Raw genomic sequence first — 18,718 nt, forward strand, 5'->3', positions numbered from 1 at the left:
CATCCTCTATCTTATCCTGATTCGTCTGGTAGCACTCCCTGCACCCCCCACCAGAGTCTGGAAACACTGCCTTCTTTCCTTTTCTGACTCACTCCACTTTGTTTCCAGCTTAGGGACCTTAGCTGTCCCTTCTGTCTGGAATGTTCTGATCTCCGCATGGCTGGCTCCTTCTTGTCTCTGAGATCTCCTGAGAGCGTAGCAGAGATGGCGGCCTGTCCTGTGACAGGCTTCCCCTTAAAGATGGTGGGGGTAGCTTTCCATTCCTACCTGACTCGCAGTGTGGCCATGGGAGCCCAGGGCAGCTAACTTCTTGCCAAAAGAATGGGAGTGGAAGTGACTCGTGTCACAACCTGGCTGAGACTTTTAAGGAAAGGTGTGCCTTTTCCATTCGATTTCCTCTTCCTCTAGCCAAAGGCAGATGACTCTGAGGCCCTAGAAGATGACACAGCCTCAAGATGCAAAGAGCCCGCGGCCCCAAACCACCACGTGGGGAAAAGCCACTCGTTCTCTAACGAGGAACCCTGAGCTGAACTGTTGCATGAGCTAGAGATGGCGTGGATGGTAAAGAATCTGCCTGCAGTGCAGGAGACCTAGGTTCAATCCCTGGGCAGGGAAGATTCCTTGGAGAAGGGACTGGCAACCCACTCCAGTATTCTTGCCTAGAGAATCCCATGGACAGAGGAGCCTGGCAGGCTACAGTCCATGGAAGTCTCAAAGAATCATACATGAATGAGTGACTAACACAAACATGAGCTAGAAATAAACTTCGAGAAGCCACTGAAATGGGATATATAAACAGCAGCCAGAGTTATTCCAACTAATACAGAGATACAGTTGCTGACCACTCAACCTCAACAGCCAGCCCATCATCTCAGCACATCACTCTGCGTGGCATTCATCATTATTTGAAACATCTCTTGATTATTGGTCATCTGCCTTTCTCAACAGAACATTAGACCTGTGGGAGTCATGATCTTACTTGCCAGACTCAGTGCTATGTCCCCAGAACCCAAACCAATGACAGGCACAGAACAGGCACCCAATAAATACTTTGTAATGAATGAGTGAATAAACATGCTTAGTAGAGAGCTACTGAACTAAACGGGAGGAGCAATAGCTGAAAACAAAGAACTATGGCAGCCTCTTGATGAAAGTGAAAGAGGAGAGTGAAAAGTTGGCTTAAAGCTCAACATTCAGAAAACTAAGATCATGGCATCTGGTCCCATCACTTCAAGGCAAATAGATGGGGAAAGAGTGGAAACAGTGGCAGACTTTTTTCAGGGGGGGCTCCAAAATCACTGCAGATGGTGGCTGCACCCATGAAATTAAAAGCCGCTTACTCCTTGCAAACAAAATTATGACCAACCTAGACAACATATTAAAAAGCAGAGACATTACTTTGCCAACAAAGGTCCATCTAGTCAAGGCTATGGTTTTTCCAGTGGTCATGTATGGATGTGAGAGTTGGACTATAAAGAAAGTTGAGCATCGAAGAATTGATGCTTTTGAGCTGTGGTGTTGGAGAAGACTCTTGAGAGTCCCTTGGACTGCAAGGAGATCCAACCAGTCCATCCTAAAGGAAATTAGTCCTGAATATTCATTGGAAGGACTGATGTTGAAGCTGAAACTCTAATACTTTGGCCACCTGATGTGAAGAACTGACACATTTGAAAAGAATCTGATGCTTAGAAAGATTGAAGGTGGGAGGAGAAGGGGGCAACAGAGGATGAGATGGTTGGATGGCATCACCAACTCAATGGACATGAGTTTGAGTAAACTCTGGGAGTTGGTGTTGGATAGGGAGGCCTGGCGTGCTACAGTCCATGGGGTTGCAAAGAGTCAGACATGACTGAGCAACTGAAGTGAACTGAACTGAACCTGAGCAATAGCTGAGAGGCACGTCCTGCCTTGGAGCCCTTGCAACCGTTCCCATTGACTGGAATGTTCTCCCTGAGATAATCTGCCTGGCTCTCTCTTTCAAGTATATATTCAAACGCCCCTTTTTCAGTGAAGCTTGCCCAGATGATACCTTTAAAGTCCTGAAATCCTTACACATACACACTGCCTACTTTCTTTCTCTGATTTATTTTTCTTCATAGAACTTAACCACCTCCAAACATTCTATAATTTTTAGTCATTAACTCTTTGTCCCCTTTGCTCTCCAGTAACAGGGAAACCCCATGAGGCTAACGCATTCTGTCCAATTTTTTTCACGGTTGTATCCCCACTGGCATATAAGGCACTCAGTTCACCTTTGGGGAAGGAAAGACGAAAGAAAGGAAGAAAAGAAACAATTCTGAGAGCAGAAGAGGTGGGCGGATACACAGGCAAGACTATATAAAGGTTTAGATTGGAATAAGAGAAAAATAGCCTTATGGGCAGAAGACGGAATGATCACTTTTAAACAAAATTTTTCTGAATGAATTTCAAAGTCTGATTCTATTACCATAGTGTTTGTACTGCAATTCTGTGATGAAGTAATGGATCACAGACATGATGTCACTGCTTTCACAGGTGCTGCCCACGAAATGAGGGATCAGCAACATGTTCGGGTATTTCTTCTTGAAATAGTTCACCCAGTTGGCAAGCAGAGTGGACTTGCCACAGCCACGTTCTCCAGACAACAGCAAAATAGACTTGTAAGCTGGAAGAGGATTTATTCTGAAAAACAAACGGGGGAAACGTAGTCAAGGATAACTACCAAAAAAGAGGGAGGGGGGGAAACTTTTCCTGCATACATCTGTCTCTAAGAGATATGAAATTCTAGTCTTTCTGGGAGGGAGCTTAATGAGGAAGGGAATATATACATACATATTGTATGTGTGTTCAGTCATGTCCAGCTCTTTGAAACTCCACGAACTGTAGCCCACCAGGCTCCTCTGTCCATGGGATTTCCCAGGAAAGAATACTGGAGCGGGCTGCCATTTCTTTCTCCAGGGATGTATACATACAGCTGATTTATTTCATTGTACAGCAGAAACTAACACAACATTGTAAAGCAATTATATTCCAATCTTTTAAAAGTTAAAAGAAATTCCAGTGTCTCCACTGTGAACTCACTTGCTTCCAAACAAGTCATTCTCTCTCTGGGTTCAGCTCTGTCTTATATAAAATTAGGAGAGTGGAAAGATGGTAACCTTGGAAGGCTCCTCCAACTACCATAGACTCTAGGGTTGTCCAACATGAACCTGGGGTTATGTCAAGGGCCCAACCTGCCCAAAGATCCTGGAAGGGAGACTCTGCACCATCAGGAGGGAGAATAAAAAATCAAAACACTCATATGCCAAGGATTCCCATAATCCTGATGACCATGACATTAGAAATGCAACAAAATGACCGCAGTTGTCAGTGACTCACTGAGCAGTAGCCAGCTGCTCCATGGGGGTGTTTTGGCTTGTAATAATGAATAAATATGACTTCTCTGAACTGGCATGAGCACAGTATAACTTGTCTTGCTGCACAGTCTTAGCCACTGGACCACCAGGGAAGTCCCCCAAGCACCATGTTGCTTTAACCAAATAAACTGTCTTCCTCTTGGCTTGGGTTCCAGGAACCATAAGAATGTTGGTAGCTCTGCAGTCACAGTGGGTGCTGAGACTGGGGCAGAGACGGTGGAGCACAGCCCTGAGCCACTGTGGGTTTATCTCAAATCCTGAAACCCTCACAGAATAAATGATACCTGTGCTAAGAACTGGACAATGAGGATAGAAGACATAAAACACTCCAAGGAACCTCCCTATTTCTAGGGTTGAAACTGGGAAGGACACCACAGACAACCCCAGGTCTTTCTTCATGCCCCAGCCTCTTCATGCCTGTGGGTGGTGAAGAGAATACGTCACCACCCAGAAAAGGAAAAGATATGGGGGTCTGAATAAAGAGGACACTGAAAAAAAGTGAAGGAGTGCAAACTTTGGGTTAAGTTAAGTGAAAGTCGCTCAGTCGTGTCCAACTCTTTGTGACCCCATGGACATGGAATTCTCCAGGCCAGAATACTGGAGTGTGTAGCCTTTCCCCTCTCCAGGGGATCTTCCCAACCCAGGGATCGAACCCAGGTCTCCCGCATTGCAGGCAGATTCTTAACCAGCTGAGCCACAAGGGAAGCCCAAGAATACTCGAATGGTTAGCCTATTCTCTCAGAGAATCCAGAATCTCTGAGGGGGTTAGCCTATCCCCTCTCCAGGGGATCTTCCCTTCCAAGGAATCAAACCAGGGTCTCCTGCATTGCAAGTGGATTCTTTGTCTGAATGAAGAGAACACTGAAAAAAGTGAAGGAGTGCAAACTTTGGGTAAGATAACTCAATTCCTTACACACAAACACAAAGCTATGGCCCATAGTCAGCCATTAACAAGTGTTGGCTGAATATCTTAAAGTAATTAATAACGAGCTGATGATGTATGTGGAAGTTCTTTGTAAATTATGCAATACTGCACAGATGCATTAGTCATGTTTCCTAATCCAACTTTTTCTCCTTAAAATCATTACATCATTGTTAGGAATGACTGAGACAAACTTTGGACTATGGGATTAAAACAGAAGGCAAGCCCTCTGTCCTCCAGGGTTTATAATCTTCTTGAGGAGACTGGAAGAAAGAAACTGAAACAGTCAGGAAAATTTCACAGCTGCAGAGTGAGTTCTGATGAGGAGATTCTAACCCAGGAGTGGTTTTTTTAGGAAACCTGTCTTGCAGCCAGGGGTAGAAAAGGGGAGGGAAGGAAGATATTCCAAACTGGAGGAGTCTATTCACTAAAGTCAGATTGCTTTGCTTAGGATTTCTTGACGTCGTACCTGAGAACAGAGTCTAAGCTGGAGCGTGCTGCAGGACTGTTAAAATCAGATTCCATATCCTTTAAGGCAAATCTTTCCAAGATTTCAAAGATCCTGCTAGACTCCTTGGAAATAACAAATACTTCCTTGCACTTCTCAGTGAACTCTTCATGATAGAAACGTTCAAAGTTGTGCTTAAAGTCTTTAGAGACAAAAAGATATACTTTAATGTCTTAGATTTGTAGTTTAGCATTTTCCATTTCACATGGTTATCATGAATGCCCAGGAAAGTGCTCTGTGTCCCTATCACCATCTTTCTACGTTAGCACAATATTTCATAACCCACTCTACATTGTAATGCAAGGAAGCTACAGGCAAGCAATGCTACTTGTATCTGAAATCCTGCTTAGGATTCCAAGTTATTTCATGACCTCACAATGAACAGGGCAAAAGAAAAAAAAAACAAAAAACTGGATTTGCTACATATATCCTCTTGTATTTTTTAGATTGTTAGCTAAGTATAAGTTACCTAATTCAATCTCATGGCGTATGTGTTTCTACCCAGGGCAATGGCTAGGGGAGGGAGTGGGGTGTATTTTTAGGATAAGATGTTCTAATACAATGATAACCACGAGTACAGTTTCAACTCTGCCATTGGGCAAGTCCCTTAAACTCTCAGGTAAAGTAAGTGGCAGCCAGACAACTGGATCTCTGAGATTCCTTCTAGCTTCAATTTACTGTGTTTCTAAGCTCATTGTTAAAGTCAAGGCATTCTGGACTGCCAAAATGTACCCCCATCTCTAGAGATACCTACATCTTCCAGAGTTTGGGAGGGGGTTGTTTTTTAAACAATGTGAGGCAGGAGAATGAACATCTCTGGTTTAACCTGGTAAGGTCTCAAGACATCTTATACTTCCATAGTTAACTGGGCTGCCCTCCGGTTCAGGTTAGGGCAAGAACAGACCTAGAGGACCAACAGTTTGGCCAAGGTCAGCTTCAAATTTCAAGATCTTAAGACAGAATTGGAGACGATCCCACAACCTAATGGGTCTCTTTAGCTCACCATGAACCTCACTCACCAGTCTCAGGTAACTCCAAGGACCTCAGTAGTGCTTCTAAAAGTCAAGAGTGTGAACTGATAGCTCAACATTGCCTTATGATAACCATCAGCTACCCAAATGGCCTATTTTTACCCCAGCTATGCGATTTTGGAACTATGTGGGCGATTAAAGGGTACTGAAGATCCAAAACAAAAATAATTTAGCCTGCTTTTCTAAAGATTTTTAAATAATTCATACATTCTGTACCTTCTACTGCAGACATGTAGTCCATATATTACATATTCAAAACTAAAGTCTAAAACAAACTAATCTTTCAATAGTAATCCAGACTAAGAAGAAAACTATAGAGAAACAATTTGTCTCTCACCCAAATACACAAAAAGGTTTGATTCTTAAACATGTTAATAAACATTAACTGACAGATGCATTTCACACTGAGGCTAGTCAAATGTGAATCTAAGTGAGCTCCGGGAGTTGGTGAAGGACAGGCAGGCCTGGCGTGCTGCGATTCATGGGGTCACAAAGAGTTGGACACGACTGAGCTACTGAACTGAACTGAACTATACTTCAGACTTTAGTAAAATATATACTATATTCTCCCAGGACTCATTTTTTCATGATTCATCCCCATTAGCATAATATATGTCAGGCACTGTTTTCGGGTGCTTGCTGCTGCTGCTGCTGCTAAGTCGTTTCAGATGTGTCCAACTCTGTATGACCCCAGAGACAGCAGCCCACCAGGCTCCTCCATCCCTGGGATTCTCCAGGCAAGAACACTGGGGTGGCTTGCCATTTCCTTCTCCAATGCATGAAAAGTGAAGAGTGAAAGTGAAGTCGCTCAGTCGTGTCCGACTCTTAGCGACCCCATGGACTGCAGCCCACCAGGCTCCTCCGTCCATGGGATTTTCCAGGCAAGAGTGCTGGAGCGGGGTGCCATTGCCTTCTCCATTTCGGGTGCTTAACATGTTATTGCTCTCAAGGTGATTAATGCTAACCAGAAATCAGAAGAAGAAACCTAGGCTTACCAATATTATGTCATTTTCCCAAGGTTACGTAGCTAAAAACTGAAAAATCTTGGATCTGAGAACATGTCTGTCTTTGGACATTCTAAAACTCCAAGGCTGTAGTGAATACTCAAGATATTTTGGACTGCTCAACACCCTATTGAGCCACAGACTATCATTTCGGGTCCCACCTTGTCTCAACTCTCAATTCATGTTAATGTAGTGGGTCCGTCTCCCTGCACCTCCAGAGGTGGTATAGGACCCAGGATTAGCCAAATCAGAGAATCACATCACATCAATCACAATACCAGCGATTGAGTCAGATACAAGCATATAGTCCAAGTCCCGCTAATCAGGAACAGAAAGACTTAATGGCAGGACTTTGAGTCATTTACTGCTGGACTTGAACCTGGAGCTGCTACAGCCATCTTCCCTCCATAATGGAGAAGCCAGAGAATTGAGGCAGCATGAGGACAGCAGAGCCATCAGAGAAACAGTGAGAAACAAGGGCCTGGAATCCTCCTTTGAGCAAGTGGATGCAGCTTGAGCTGAACACAGACCTATCTCTAGGCTTTCCAGTTATATAAACTAATAAATTCTCTTTCTCTTGAAGCCAGTGTAAGTCATTTGCAACCCAGAGTAATGAGCGATACAATATTCTTTTCTAGGACTCCAAAATGATTTGGTCTGTAGGTGGAGTCTAGTTTGACCAGCACAGTGGGATTTCACATCTTACCTCCAAAAATGAATGTGAATGACTTTAGGTGGGTCAACTCCCTCCTATTCAGTTGACCACAGATCCGCTCCCTATCATATTACAAGGACTCTGCCTGCCTGGTCCCTAAAGCACCTGAGAATGCCCTCATTCCACATTCCCACACTACTTGGGCCCTTACAATGGTAATTCATAATCTTTTTTGTGTCATTAAACCTTTTTGATCAAAGACAGTGTCTTCCTTTGATTGATGTCTTCCTACGGCCCCCAAACACACATATGCATTAAAACATTCTATTTTTCATATAATTTCAGGGAATCGCAGATCCCTCCCAAAGTCTATTCTAGGTGAAGAATCTCCACCCTATTCTGATGTTGTTCTTCCCTTTTTAATCTATACATGTCTACAAGACACTGCTTTCAAAATAACTATAATCATCTCAATATGATGTCAGGCAGTGCTTTTCAAACTTTGATGCAGGTGCAACCCACCTGTCATCTTTATTAAAATGCAAATTCTAATTCAATAGACCCAGAATGCATTTCTAGCAAGTTCCTAGGTGATGCTGAGACTACCAGTCCACGGATTACTGACTCTGAATAGTAAGGGTGAAAGCAAACGAGCATTGTTTTGAAGTCAAAAGGACCTGTGTTCAAATCCTAGAATGACCCCTCACTGGTGAAGTGACATTAGGTAAGTCACTTAACTGCTACACAGCTTTCATTGGTTCATCTGTAAAACAGCGATTATAGCATCTACCTTGCAGGTCTAAATCTTAAAGATTAAAAGTGATAACATGCAAAAATCACTTGGCAATAAAAGTTCTCTTCCCTTTAGTTTAGGGTTTCTCAACCTTGGCATTACTGACATTTGGAATTGAAAATTTCTTTATTATGAGGGGCAGTTCTGTGCACTGGAGGATGTGTAACAGTGACCCTGACTTCCACCTGGTAGATACCAGTAGCACACCCCTAACTGTGACACCAAAAATGTCTTCAGATGTAGCCAGAAGTCCCTTTAAGGTAAAGTCATCCTTGGTCTAGAACCTCTGCTCTGGATCTACACATTAACTGCCAAATATTTTAGATCTCCCCTGAGCTCCTTGACTTCCTAACTCGTCTTCCATGACCTACTATTTACTCTTAGTTTCAAAAATCTTCACATGAAGTGAATGCTACAGGAATATGCTAACAATTTTAAATGCATAAATAACATTTTTCAACCATTTTAAAATTCCTTTCACAAGGAAGACACACAAAACACATGAACTTATGACAATAGACTTAGCTATCTCCCTATTTACTAACCTGTATTTTCTGTCATTACAGTGGCTGGGCAAAGTTTCTCTATCACAACCAACCAGTCCTTGAGAATCAGCTCACCCAATTCATGGAGATCTCTATACAACCTGACAGGGAGCCCTTTGCTAATAATCTTGGCCTTCAGCATTCCAATCTTTAATCTCTCCTCATCATCAGTCAGACAACCTGAAGACAGCATCTCCTCCTTTTCCTCATCCCAAGTCTTCAGTGGCATGGTTCCGCTCCTAAAGTAAAAATACTGAAATTGAGACTCATTCAGAAATGCTGCTTGGATAACCTCTAACTCCATTAGACTGCAGGTGGGGTACTCCAGGACCCAAGGATAACCGTTTTTTGCAGCAACATAGAGATTCTGTTCCACTCTGGATAAACTTGACAAGTCAGTTGCCTTGGAGAAGATGACAGGTGAGTAGTTATGGAGAAAGTCCCCATATGTCTGACCCAGCAAGCAGATGAAAAAAGGAAAGCAGCTGTTCACGTAGTCGAGACAGAGCTTCAGGTGTTGCGACTGGAGACAAAATTGCTGTCTAAACAGATTGGAGAGTGAGGGTATTTGAGCCTCCAACACTGACCACCTCAGGTCCACAGCTTTGAAATACGTGCCCCGGGAATTGCAGAGTTCATTCAGCTGAGGGAAGATGTAGCTTGCCAAAAAGTCTCTCTCTTCTTCAAAATCACCCAGAGTCGAGCAGATGTAAGGCTGAATGGGTTTCTGTGGCTTTAAAAGGAATTGGGCAGACCTGTCTTCACTCTCATTTGCCTTCATCTCACTTTGCTCAGAGATGATATAACCCTTAAACAGAACAATTTTTGTTCTGGTGCAGCCACCAACCTCCTCTGCTTCTACAACTTTCTCTTCATTATGTTTGCTATAAACAGATTGAAATCTTTCCCCAGAATGTCTTCTTCTTATAGATACTATAACTTGAGTGATGGCAAACAATGCACAGATCAAACTTGAAAAACAACTGAGTTTAAGTCAGGACTGAAAAAGAAAAAAAAAATTCTTTTTAGGATTCCAGGAAGTTCATTGATCCTCTGATTCCCCAAAGCTTTTGCTGAAGAGCTGAGATCCACAGGTGCTAAGTGGGCACTAAATACAGTTCTCCCTGTTTGCCTCAGCACCCCCCATCCTACCTTTCCAGTGTTCCTTTTGCCACCTGCTCCTTCTGGCCCTCCCTGTTAATTTGGAGTCTATGCAAGGGAACTTGCTAAAGAGTGTGAAAAGGAAGGCAAATGCAGAAAAGGAGCCTAGCATACCTAGCAACAGAATAAGCCAAGACCCATGACTGTGACCAGAAGCAAGAATGAGAATTGTTATGAAGTTGAGGCCAGGAAAGAGGAATAAATCAAAATAGCAATATAATAAGGCCCAAGACCAATAATGCACCTGGCCATCTGAGACACAAGGAAGTCTGGATCTAAGAACTTTATGGAGTACTGTGATTATTTCTATCTCAAGTTGTGCGGGCTCTTACGACATTCCATTCACCTACATGCATTGGGAATTCAATTCCACTGAGCTAATGGAAAAACACACACCCTCCAACAGTGAGGTAGATATGCTTGCATCTTGCTCAGAAGCAAAAGATTAAATGAAAAGTACCTAGTTTTATGAGCTTTTTCCTGATGCAACTCATTTCCTTACCAAATGTTGCTTCACTGTTTGTTGCTTTCACCTATAGAGAAACATACCGTGTTATCAGGAATAGGGCAATTTTCCATCAAGATCACCTGACAAGAATATAATAATGCACTATCTTTTGAAAAAGTGTTAACCCTTTTGCATTTAATTGTAACAATCATACAATAGATAATATTACCACTCTGCTTCACTGATGAAGAAACAAAAGTTCAGACAAGATAAGAAACATGTCCAAAGTCACTTGGCTAGTAAGTGAAGAGCCAGGATCTAAAAACAAGTCAGCCTGACTCCAGGACACATGCATTATACTGCCTCCATATTATATGGATAAAACTCTAGGTCTTGAAGATACCATAGATCAATGCGTAGAAAACACCTATACAATAAATGATACTGTAATAAATAGGTGACAATTTGAAACAATTAATCTCACACAAATAAAATCTAAAAGATAACTGAAGTGGCATCATGAGCACTTTATTAAAAGACTTGTTGCCTGCCATGTAGGAGGCTAGAATTAGATTATCAGTACTTGAAAATATCCACTTTTTCCTATTTCCAAGTGATCAGAGGTAATTTATATCTTGGTCTCTACCAGGTCCCAAACAGCCAGCGTAAGGACTGGCTCAGAGTAGGTGACAGGTGAATATTTGTTGAACAAAAGAATTTAGTGTAATTTTAAATGAAAAGAAAACATAATTAAATATTAATGAAACTGGGAAAAGATTTCCAAAACTTTTAAGCTATAGAAGAAATCACAAAAGATGTACAAATAATAACCACATTTTTAAAAGACGTAAAGGCAAACAATGGACTGTAAAAAAATTTGCCAAAAATAAATTTATCTTTATTCTAAGAAAAATACTGACATCCTAGTAGATATACAAGCAAAAGATAAAAATAAGTTAAAAAAATACAAGAATATATCTAAAAGCATATTTAACCCTTCTAGAATTCAAAGAAATCTAAAATGATACAGATATTTGATATCTGTATCAAATTATCAATTATCTGTATATTATTATACAGATAATCAATGATAACAGATATTTGAAAGTACAGCTATCGAAACCATGGAGTCGCAAAGAGTTGGACACAGCTTAGTGACTGAACAACAATAACAATCTAAATATTGGTGAAATTCTTATGGAATTGTAAACTGGTAATTCTGGAAAGCTATTAGAAGGTATGTTTGGAAAGTAAATGGCAATGTACTTCAAAATATATTACTACTTTCTGGGAATCACTCCAAGGAACTAATCAAAATAGTGAAAAACTATAACTGTCAGGTATTAATTGCATTGTTTATGATAGAAAAAAATAGAAAAAGAAAGAAAGACTCAATGGTCTTCACAAATGACATAACTAAGAGGGTAAAAGTACAGTCACTGATGGCAAGCGATATATATATATATATATATATATTAAAAAGAAAGTTATGGGCTTCTGCTTCCAGCCATGATAAATAACAGGGATAAGACTTACCTACCTCTCTTCAGAATATTAGAAAACTGGACAAAATATATGAATTAGCTATTTTCAAATATTATACATCAGGCAGTACAAAGTGTGTGATCCTAGAGAAAAGTAAACTAAGGGAGTTATCATCAGAAAAAGTAGACTTCAGAACAAGTGTCACTAGTAATAGAAAGTGACACTACATAATGACAAAGTAGTCCACGAAGAAAGCATAATAATCCTAAGTGTGCATGCACCTAACAACAGAGTTTTAAAACACACAAAGCAAAACTGGTAGAAATGACAGGAGCAATAGACAAACCCATAATACAAGTTAGAGAGTTTAAAACTCGTCTCTTCAGTAATCAATAGTTTAACTAGTCAGATAATCAGCAAAGATGTAGAAGATCTGAAAAACACTATCAAGCAAATTGATTTTGAACATTTCACCCAAAAGCAGCAGAATACAGATTCCTCTCGTGTGCACATAGAACAATCACCAAAATGAACCAGCTTCTAGGCCAAAGTTCAACAAACTGCAGCCTAAAGGCCAAAGCCTACCTGTTTCCTGTTTTTATAAAGAACATTTTACTGGAACTCAGCCACTTTCACTTATAGTATTTAATATTACAACAGCAGAGCTGAGTAGTCATGATAAAGATTATTTGGCCCACAAAGCCTGAAATATTTTCTATCTGATGTTTTAAGCAATAAGTTTGCTGAAGTCCATCCTAGGTTATAAACCATCCAAGGTCATAAACCAATACTCTTAACAAATCTGAAAGAACTAAATACATATAAAATCTGTTCTCTAACCACAATGGAATTAAATGTGAAACTGATGACAGAAAGATACCTGAAAAACTGACAAATTTTGGAAATTAAATAATACATTTCTGAATAACTCATGAGTCAAAGAGAAAAGCAAGCAAAAAAAAAAAACAGCAAATGGTGACATAAAATAGACCATTAATTGCCTGGTGGAGGGTGAGGAGAAAATAACTGGGAAGGGAACTCTTTATGGCACCGGCAATGTTTTCTATCATAATCATAGTGGTAGTTAGGTGTAGGCATTCATCAAAACTTACCAACTGACCACTTAAAATGGGTGCATTTTATATAAATTAGACCAAAAATAGAGCTGATTCCTTAAAAATCAGAGAACTAGGACTTCCCTGGTGGTCCAGTAGCTAAGACTTCATCTTTCCAGTGCAGATGGCCCAAATTTGATTCCTGGTCAAGGAACTAAGATCCCTGTGGTATGGCCAAGTAATAATATTAATAACTCCACAACTGCTAAAAAAGAACCTTCCCAGTTTTTTTAGAAATAGAGGCTTAATGGGGACAGGAGTGGGGAGGTGGACAGAAGTAGAAGTTATCTTGGAGTAGAAAGATAAAAGTAGGATATGATTTTTTTTTATTTTACTTTAAAACAATGTAAGCAAAAAAAATTAACTACAAACTTTTCATGATTACTATAAAGTGCAAAACCCTTATCACACGTCACATAGATAGTAGCCATAAAAATAATGCCTTAAAAACCAAACAGTGCTGCTATATTTTAAATGCATAACCAATAAAGATCTACTGTATAGCACAGGGAACTCTGCTCAGTCTTACCTGGCAGCCTGTGTGGGTGGGGAGTTTGGGGGAGAATGGACACATGTATATGTATGACTGAGTCCCTTCGCTGTCCATTTGAAACTATCACATTATTGTTAACTGGTTATACCCCAATACAAAATAAAAAAATTAAAAAAAATTTTTAATAGCAAACAGCATTGAATAAATTCTATTAGATACATTCCTCTTTTTATGGAAAAGGTAGACTAATATGTGCTTATTAGAGAGCTATTTAAGACAAACTTGGACCAAACTGACTTTCTCTTGGCATAATCAGGAAGACTAAAACAGAACTGAAAGAGCCCAACAACTGCGCCAGAGAACCAAAGCTATTTAATATCTGTCCCTGGCCTACTTGATAGCAGCAAGTGGCATTAGAGTGGCACCTTCCACATTGCTGGGGATACAGAGGTTGAGTGTGGGCTCTGGAGTGACATAAACTCCCCCAAGATCTCACTCTGACGGTAGCTCTTGCAGCTGTGAGTCTGAAAACAATGACCACATCCGATATAGCAGGATTAAATGAGACTCTGCATACTAGTCACCCAATAAAACATTTTTTTTCAATTTGTTTTCTTTTAACATCGCAAAGATGAACTTATTAAGAAAGCACATTCCCTAGTAAGCGCTGAGGACTCCTGTTCCAGTGCCCTAGATGAACATTACTGCCCTGGGTGTCCTGTTGATCCTGAGGCCTGGTGTCTAGCTTTTCCTTCCACTCTATGAACTGCTTCACCATCTCTTCAATAAATTCCCTGTTCTTATTTCCAAAAAGAAATGAAGAGACAAAGAGGGAGGGAGAGAGGGAATGGAGGAAGGAAGGAAGGAAGGAACAGCCTTCCCAACAGATTTCTTAAGCAAATCATCGTTTAGTTTACATTTTAGAATCCGCAAGGTATATATAAAGTCCTCAGTCAATGTTTGCTATTCCTACTGCTGTTGTCAGTGTTAACATTACCTCTACAGGAAATGTTTGACTTCAAATTTTGTGATAAAGTAGCCTCAAAGTAGTATCAATCTATTTATCACTGCAAGAGACTCTTTACAAACTGGTGAAAATTTCCTCTGCTTTTTATTTTTTCCAGAAATTTCTCTTAATATGCTTAGGCTTAGAAATTTCTATATATAAATAACATGCCCCACCCCCACCCTTCATGATCACAGCATCTAACTTTAGTAATTTTAGTTTGACAGCCCCAAGCTGCACTTTTTCTTTTTTTAAAGCTTTTTATTCTTAAAACATAATTTGGTGGGAATGTAAACTGGCACAGCTTTCCTAGAGTGTAATTTATCAGTATCAAAATCCTTTAAACACAACTCATTTATTTTTATCAAGCATTTCAATTTTAAGAATTTATTCTATTTGTCTATAAGGATTTAATTTCAATTTAATTCTTCTCACTAAGTCGTGGCAGACTCTTTGTGACCCCTTTAAAAATGGATGCTCAATCTTAGTTAAGGAGGTCTCCCCCATTCCTACTACGTACTCACAGCCTTTCTTATTTTCTCCTAAGCTGGATTTCTTCTTCATATGGTATAAGATAGGAGTCAACTTTATTTTTCTTTACATGGATAACCAGTCAAGGCCAGCACCATTTATAAAACAAACCATCCTTTCTCCTCTAAACTGAAACATCTATTTTATCATGTATTAAATTGAAACAATCTATCTCTGGATTCTCTCTTTACCTACATTGTTCTGTTTGTCTATTCAAACATGTAGTGGATACATATCATCCTTTCTCATTGTGCAGCATCTGAATCCTCTTCCTACTTGGGGGGAAATCCCCACTTCTGGCTCTTGCCCCCCCTCCCTTTCATGAGCCCATTACTCACAAAAGAAGCTGAAGATGCCAGCTAGAACCTTTCTCAGCTTCTCTTGCAGCTAGGGTATGGTAACAACCAGCTTCTAACATGGCCCCAGTGACTCTGGTATTCACCTCTTTACATAATCGCCTCTTTCACTAAGTAGAGTTAATTGTAGAAATGACGGTGTGTGATTTCTGAGGTTAGTTATGAGTTATTACAGCTCCTACCTTGTTTCTGATGTGGATCACTCACTCTGGGGAAAGCCAGCTACCATACTGTGAGCACACTCAAGCAGCCCAAGGGAGAGGGCCAAGCAGTGAGGAACTGAAAACTCCGGTAAATATGTGAGTGAGTCATCACGGAGCAGGTTCTCCAGCCCCAGCCAAGCCTTTGATGTCAGCAGCAGATGCTGACATCTTGATTGCAGCTTCATGAGACCCAGAATCAGGACTACCAAGCTAAGCACTCCTAAATTCCCCACAATAGATACTGTGCAAGATAATACATGTTTATTTCTTTAAACTACAGTTTTGGGGTAATTTGTTACACAGCAATAATACCCTATAGGGTATGGCACCAGATTCAACTTCTCCATTCATTTTATATTTTTAAATAAGATTTTACAGTTTTCTTCATGTTGAAGATATGTCTTTCAAGTTTATTCCTAAGTATTTTACGGTTTTGGTCTCTAATATGAATGAAGGTGTTAGAATTTCCATTTCTGTGTTTTCTGCAAGATTACGGTAAGTCTATTGATGCTTATTTTCCCCCTAGCTAGGGCCTCTTGAATTTTCAGACAGGCAATTATTTCACCAGTGGGAAGGAATTTTAAAGTGAAAGCCCACAACTGTTCTAAAATCAATGCTAACTATGAATTGCAGCCCTCTAGGCTCCTCTGTCTATGGGATTCTCCAGGCAAGAAAGAGTCCTGGAGTGGGTTGCCATCCCAACCCAGGAATTGAACCCAGGTCTCCCACATTGCAGGCAGACGTTTTACCGACTGAGCTACGCAGGAAGCCCACTTCATTTTTTTGTCTCAGACACTTTTACACAGTGTGGGACAATACTGACAACTGGGGGCATCTCTGTCTGGTTCCTGCTTCCTACTGAAATGGGTTTTAGTGTTCTTTGTTTTAGATTTTTTTGTTGTTGTTCTTTAAATTAATAGTTGCAATTAGGGTTTTTTGGATTGAGGTATAATTTACATATGACGAAATTCACTCTTTTCAAAGTTTACAGTTTGATGAGTTCCAACCACAACGAAAATCAAGATCAAGAGCATTTCCATCAACACAAAATTCCCTCACATTCTTTTGCATTCTCTTATATCTTTGCTTCAGTTTAAATAAAATGCATGCACTGATGATGTGAATATTTCTTCAAGTTCTGCACAGAGACCATATCTATATTGCTCTCCCTTATACTGCCAGCACTTTGCATAATCCTAGGGACATACCAGGTCTCCAATATTGCTGAATTAATAAATGAAAGAGTGAACCAAAAAATGAACTGAGAAATTCACCCCGGAGCTCAGCTCCTCACGTCAGTGCTCTCAGATGCCACCTGCTATCGTGTCTTCATCTCCCCAGTCTGCATTCTCCCTGACTCAGCACTAGACGACCCCTGTCAACCAGGTGAGCTATCCATTGTTCCTAATGACACCCCTGTGCCTGTCTGGTTTTTCTCTCCCAAGTTCAACCACAAAGGAATGTGCTATCTAGTGAAGTTAACTGTGCTCAAGAAAAAGCTTAACAACAGCAACAGTAACAATAACACAAACAACAATGGTAGCCTTTCCAGTAGTATTCGTGGACACTGTCAAAAGGGAAAAACTAAAATTAGGAAGGAAAGGACTCAGATCCAAAGGTCAGGAGCTTAATAAGAATCTGAAGTGTAAGTTCTGGAGAAGCTAGTCCAAGATAAGACCTGAGGATCAATCATGGGTCAAGTGGCAGGAGAGGTGGAGACCACAGGGGAGAAACAGAGAGGCTGGAAACAGGGTAAGCTGCCCATCCCTTGGACAGGGTGCACAGCCATGAATCATGTCTTAAAGGGACAGAGTTGAGCCTGACAACAACCAACCATCTTTTTCCGCCAGTCTGTCTTGTGTTCTGTCTTGTGCATTCATTGTTTGCAGAAACATGTGCCCACAAGCAATGGATCTATTTTGGAGGGCCCATCTCATTCTCAGTTTCCTCCAGGTGCAGCACAAGTGACCCACCACTGACCAGTTAAGATGGAGTTTGCAATTTCAGAACTGATTGCTTACTTGTTCAGAACTAGAGAAAAAGGTGAAGCAATGTTATGAAAGGCAGAAAAGTCAAGGCACTCAGCTTTTTCTAAAAACAAAAAATAAGAGTTGAAACACACAAAAACGCAAATATTGAGATTTCTGAATGTACTTCATACCCTAGTATACCCTTAAAAAAAAAAGATGAACGCACAGAAGCATGACAAAAGCTTTGTAAGCTAAACTTTTCTTACTAACAACAAAGACAGGTAATTTAGGCAGATGTAAATGAAGCATCACCACAATGGGTAAGTGCTGACCACAGATTTAAGACTGGCAAACCTAAATAGGGGAAGTTATAAATAAATATGACAGCCTGTCATTGAAAACTTGCCTTCAGGAATTAGCATGATTATCTGAAAACAAATTTGAAGTTCAATTACCCTGTAGGAAGCAGTAAGGAAGGCAGTGTTTTTGTCAGAAACTGGGGTATGAGTCAGGGTGGGGGTTATGTAAAGACTAGGTTAAAGGGACAGAGAAAATATTTTCCAAGGCGCAAGCTTAGGGTGAGGGACTTCCCTCACACGGGACACCTGGTCTTTCCGTACTTCTACGAAGTTACAAAGCTGTACTCCCTCTCTCATTTGCAGCCCCACAGGTTTTGCTTTCAAAGATCTGCAGGTGTATCCTCCTGCACGTCAAACTGAAAGTGTTTCTTCTTTTTTGTGCTAGACTGGACTTTACTACCATGCTCGCCACCTGACTTACAGCAGGGACTCTGGGACCACCGGGTCACCGCCTTTGAACTTCATGGGGGAGTCGGGGCATTAAAGTTGCTCGCAATTTCCCTCAAGGGAAGGTGGAGGGAGCCCCGCTACTCTCTTCTGGAAATCGAATCTGGAGGCCTGGGATTCCGGCCGTGAAAGGAGCAGACGCAATAGGGATTCCGGCTGCCCAAGTGACGCACAGGAAGGCAGATTCGGAAAAGGCTTGAGAACGAGCACGAGGCTGGGGCCAGACTCAGAGAGGCCGCCCCCCAGAACACGGAGGGGTCTCAGCCAAGGCCTTGGGGGCTTTCTAGGCCC

At 40.9% G+C, this 18,718-nt stretch overlaps 1 protein-coding gene across 1 annotated transcript in view; it reads right to left on the reverse strand.

The window, feature by feature from the left end:
• Positions 1 to 9,636, reverse strand: part of LOC128048757 (putative tetratricopeptide repeat protein 41) — a 72,380-nt gene extending 62,744 nt beyond the window's left edge. The window contains 3 exon segments of the mRNA XM_052641181.1: positions 2,447 to 2,697; positions 4,787 to 4,967; positions 8,854 to 9,636. Coding sequence (XP_052497141.1) covers positions 2,447 to 2,697; positions 4,787 to 4,967; positions 8,854 to 9,634 — 1,213 coding nt within the window. The 5' untranslated portion in view covers positions 9,635 to 9,636.
• Positions 9,637 to 18,718: the final 9,082 nt, after the last annotated feature.

This window comes from Budorcas taxicolor, chromosome 5 (assembly GCF_023091745.1).
Source record: "Budorcas taxicolor isolate Tak-1 chromosome 5, Takin1.1, whole genome shotgun sequence".
Classification (NCBI taxonomy): domain Eukaryota; kingdom Metazoa; phylum Chordata; class Mammalia; order Artiodactyla; family Bovidae; genus Budorcas; species Budorcas taxicolor.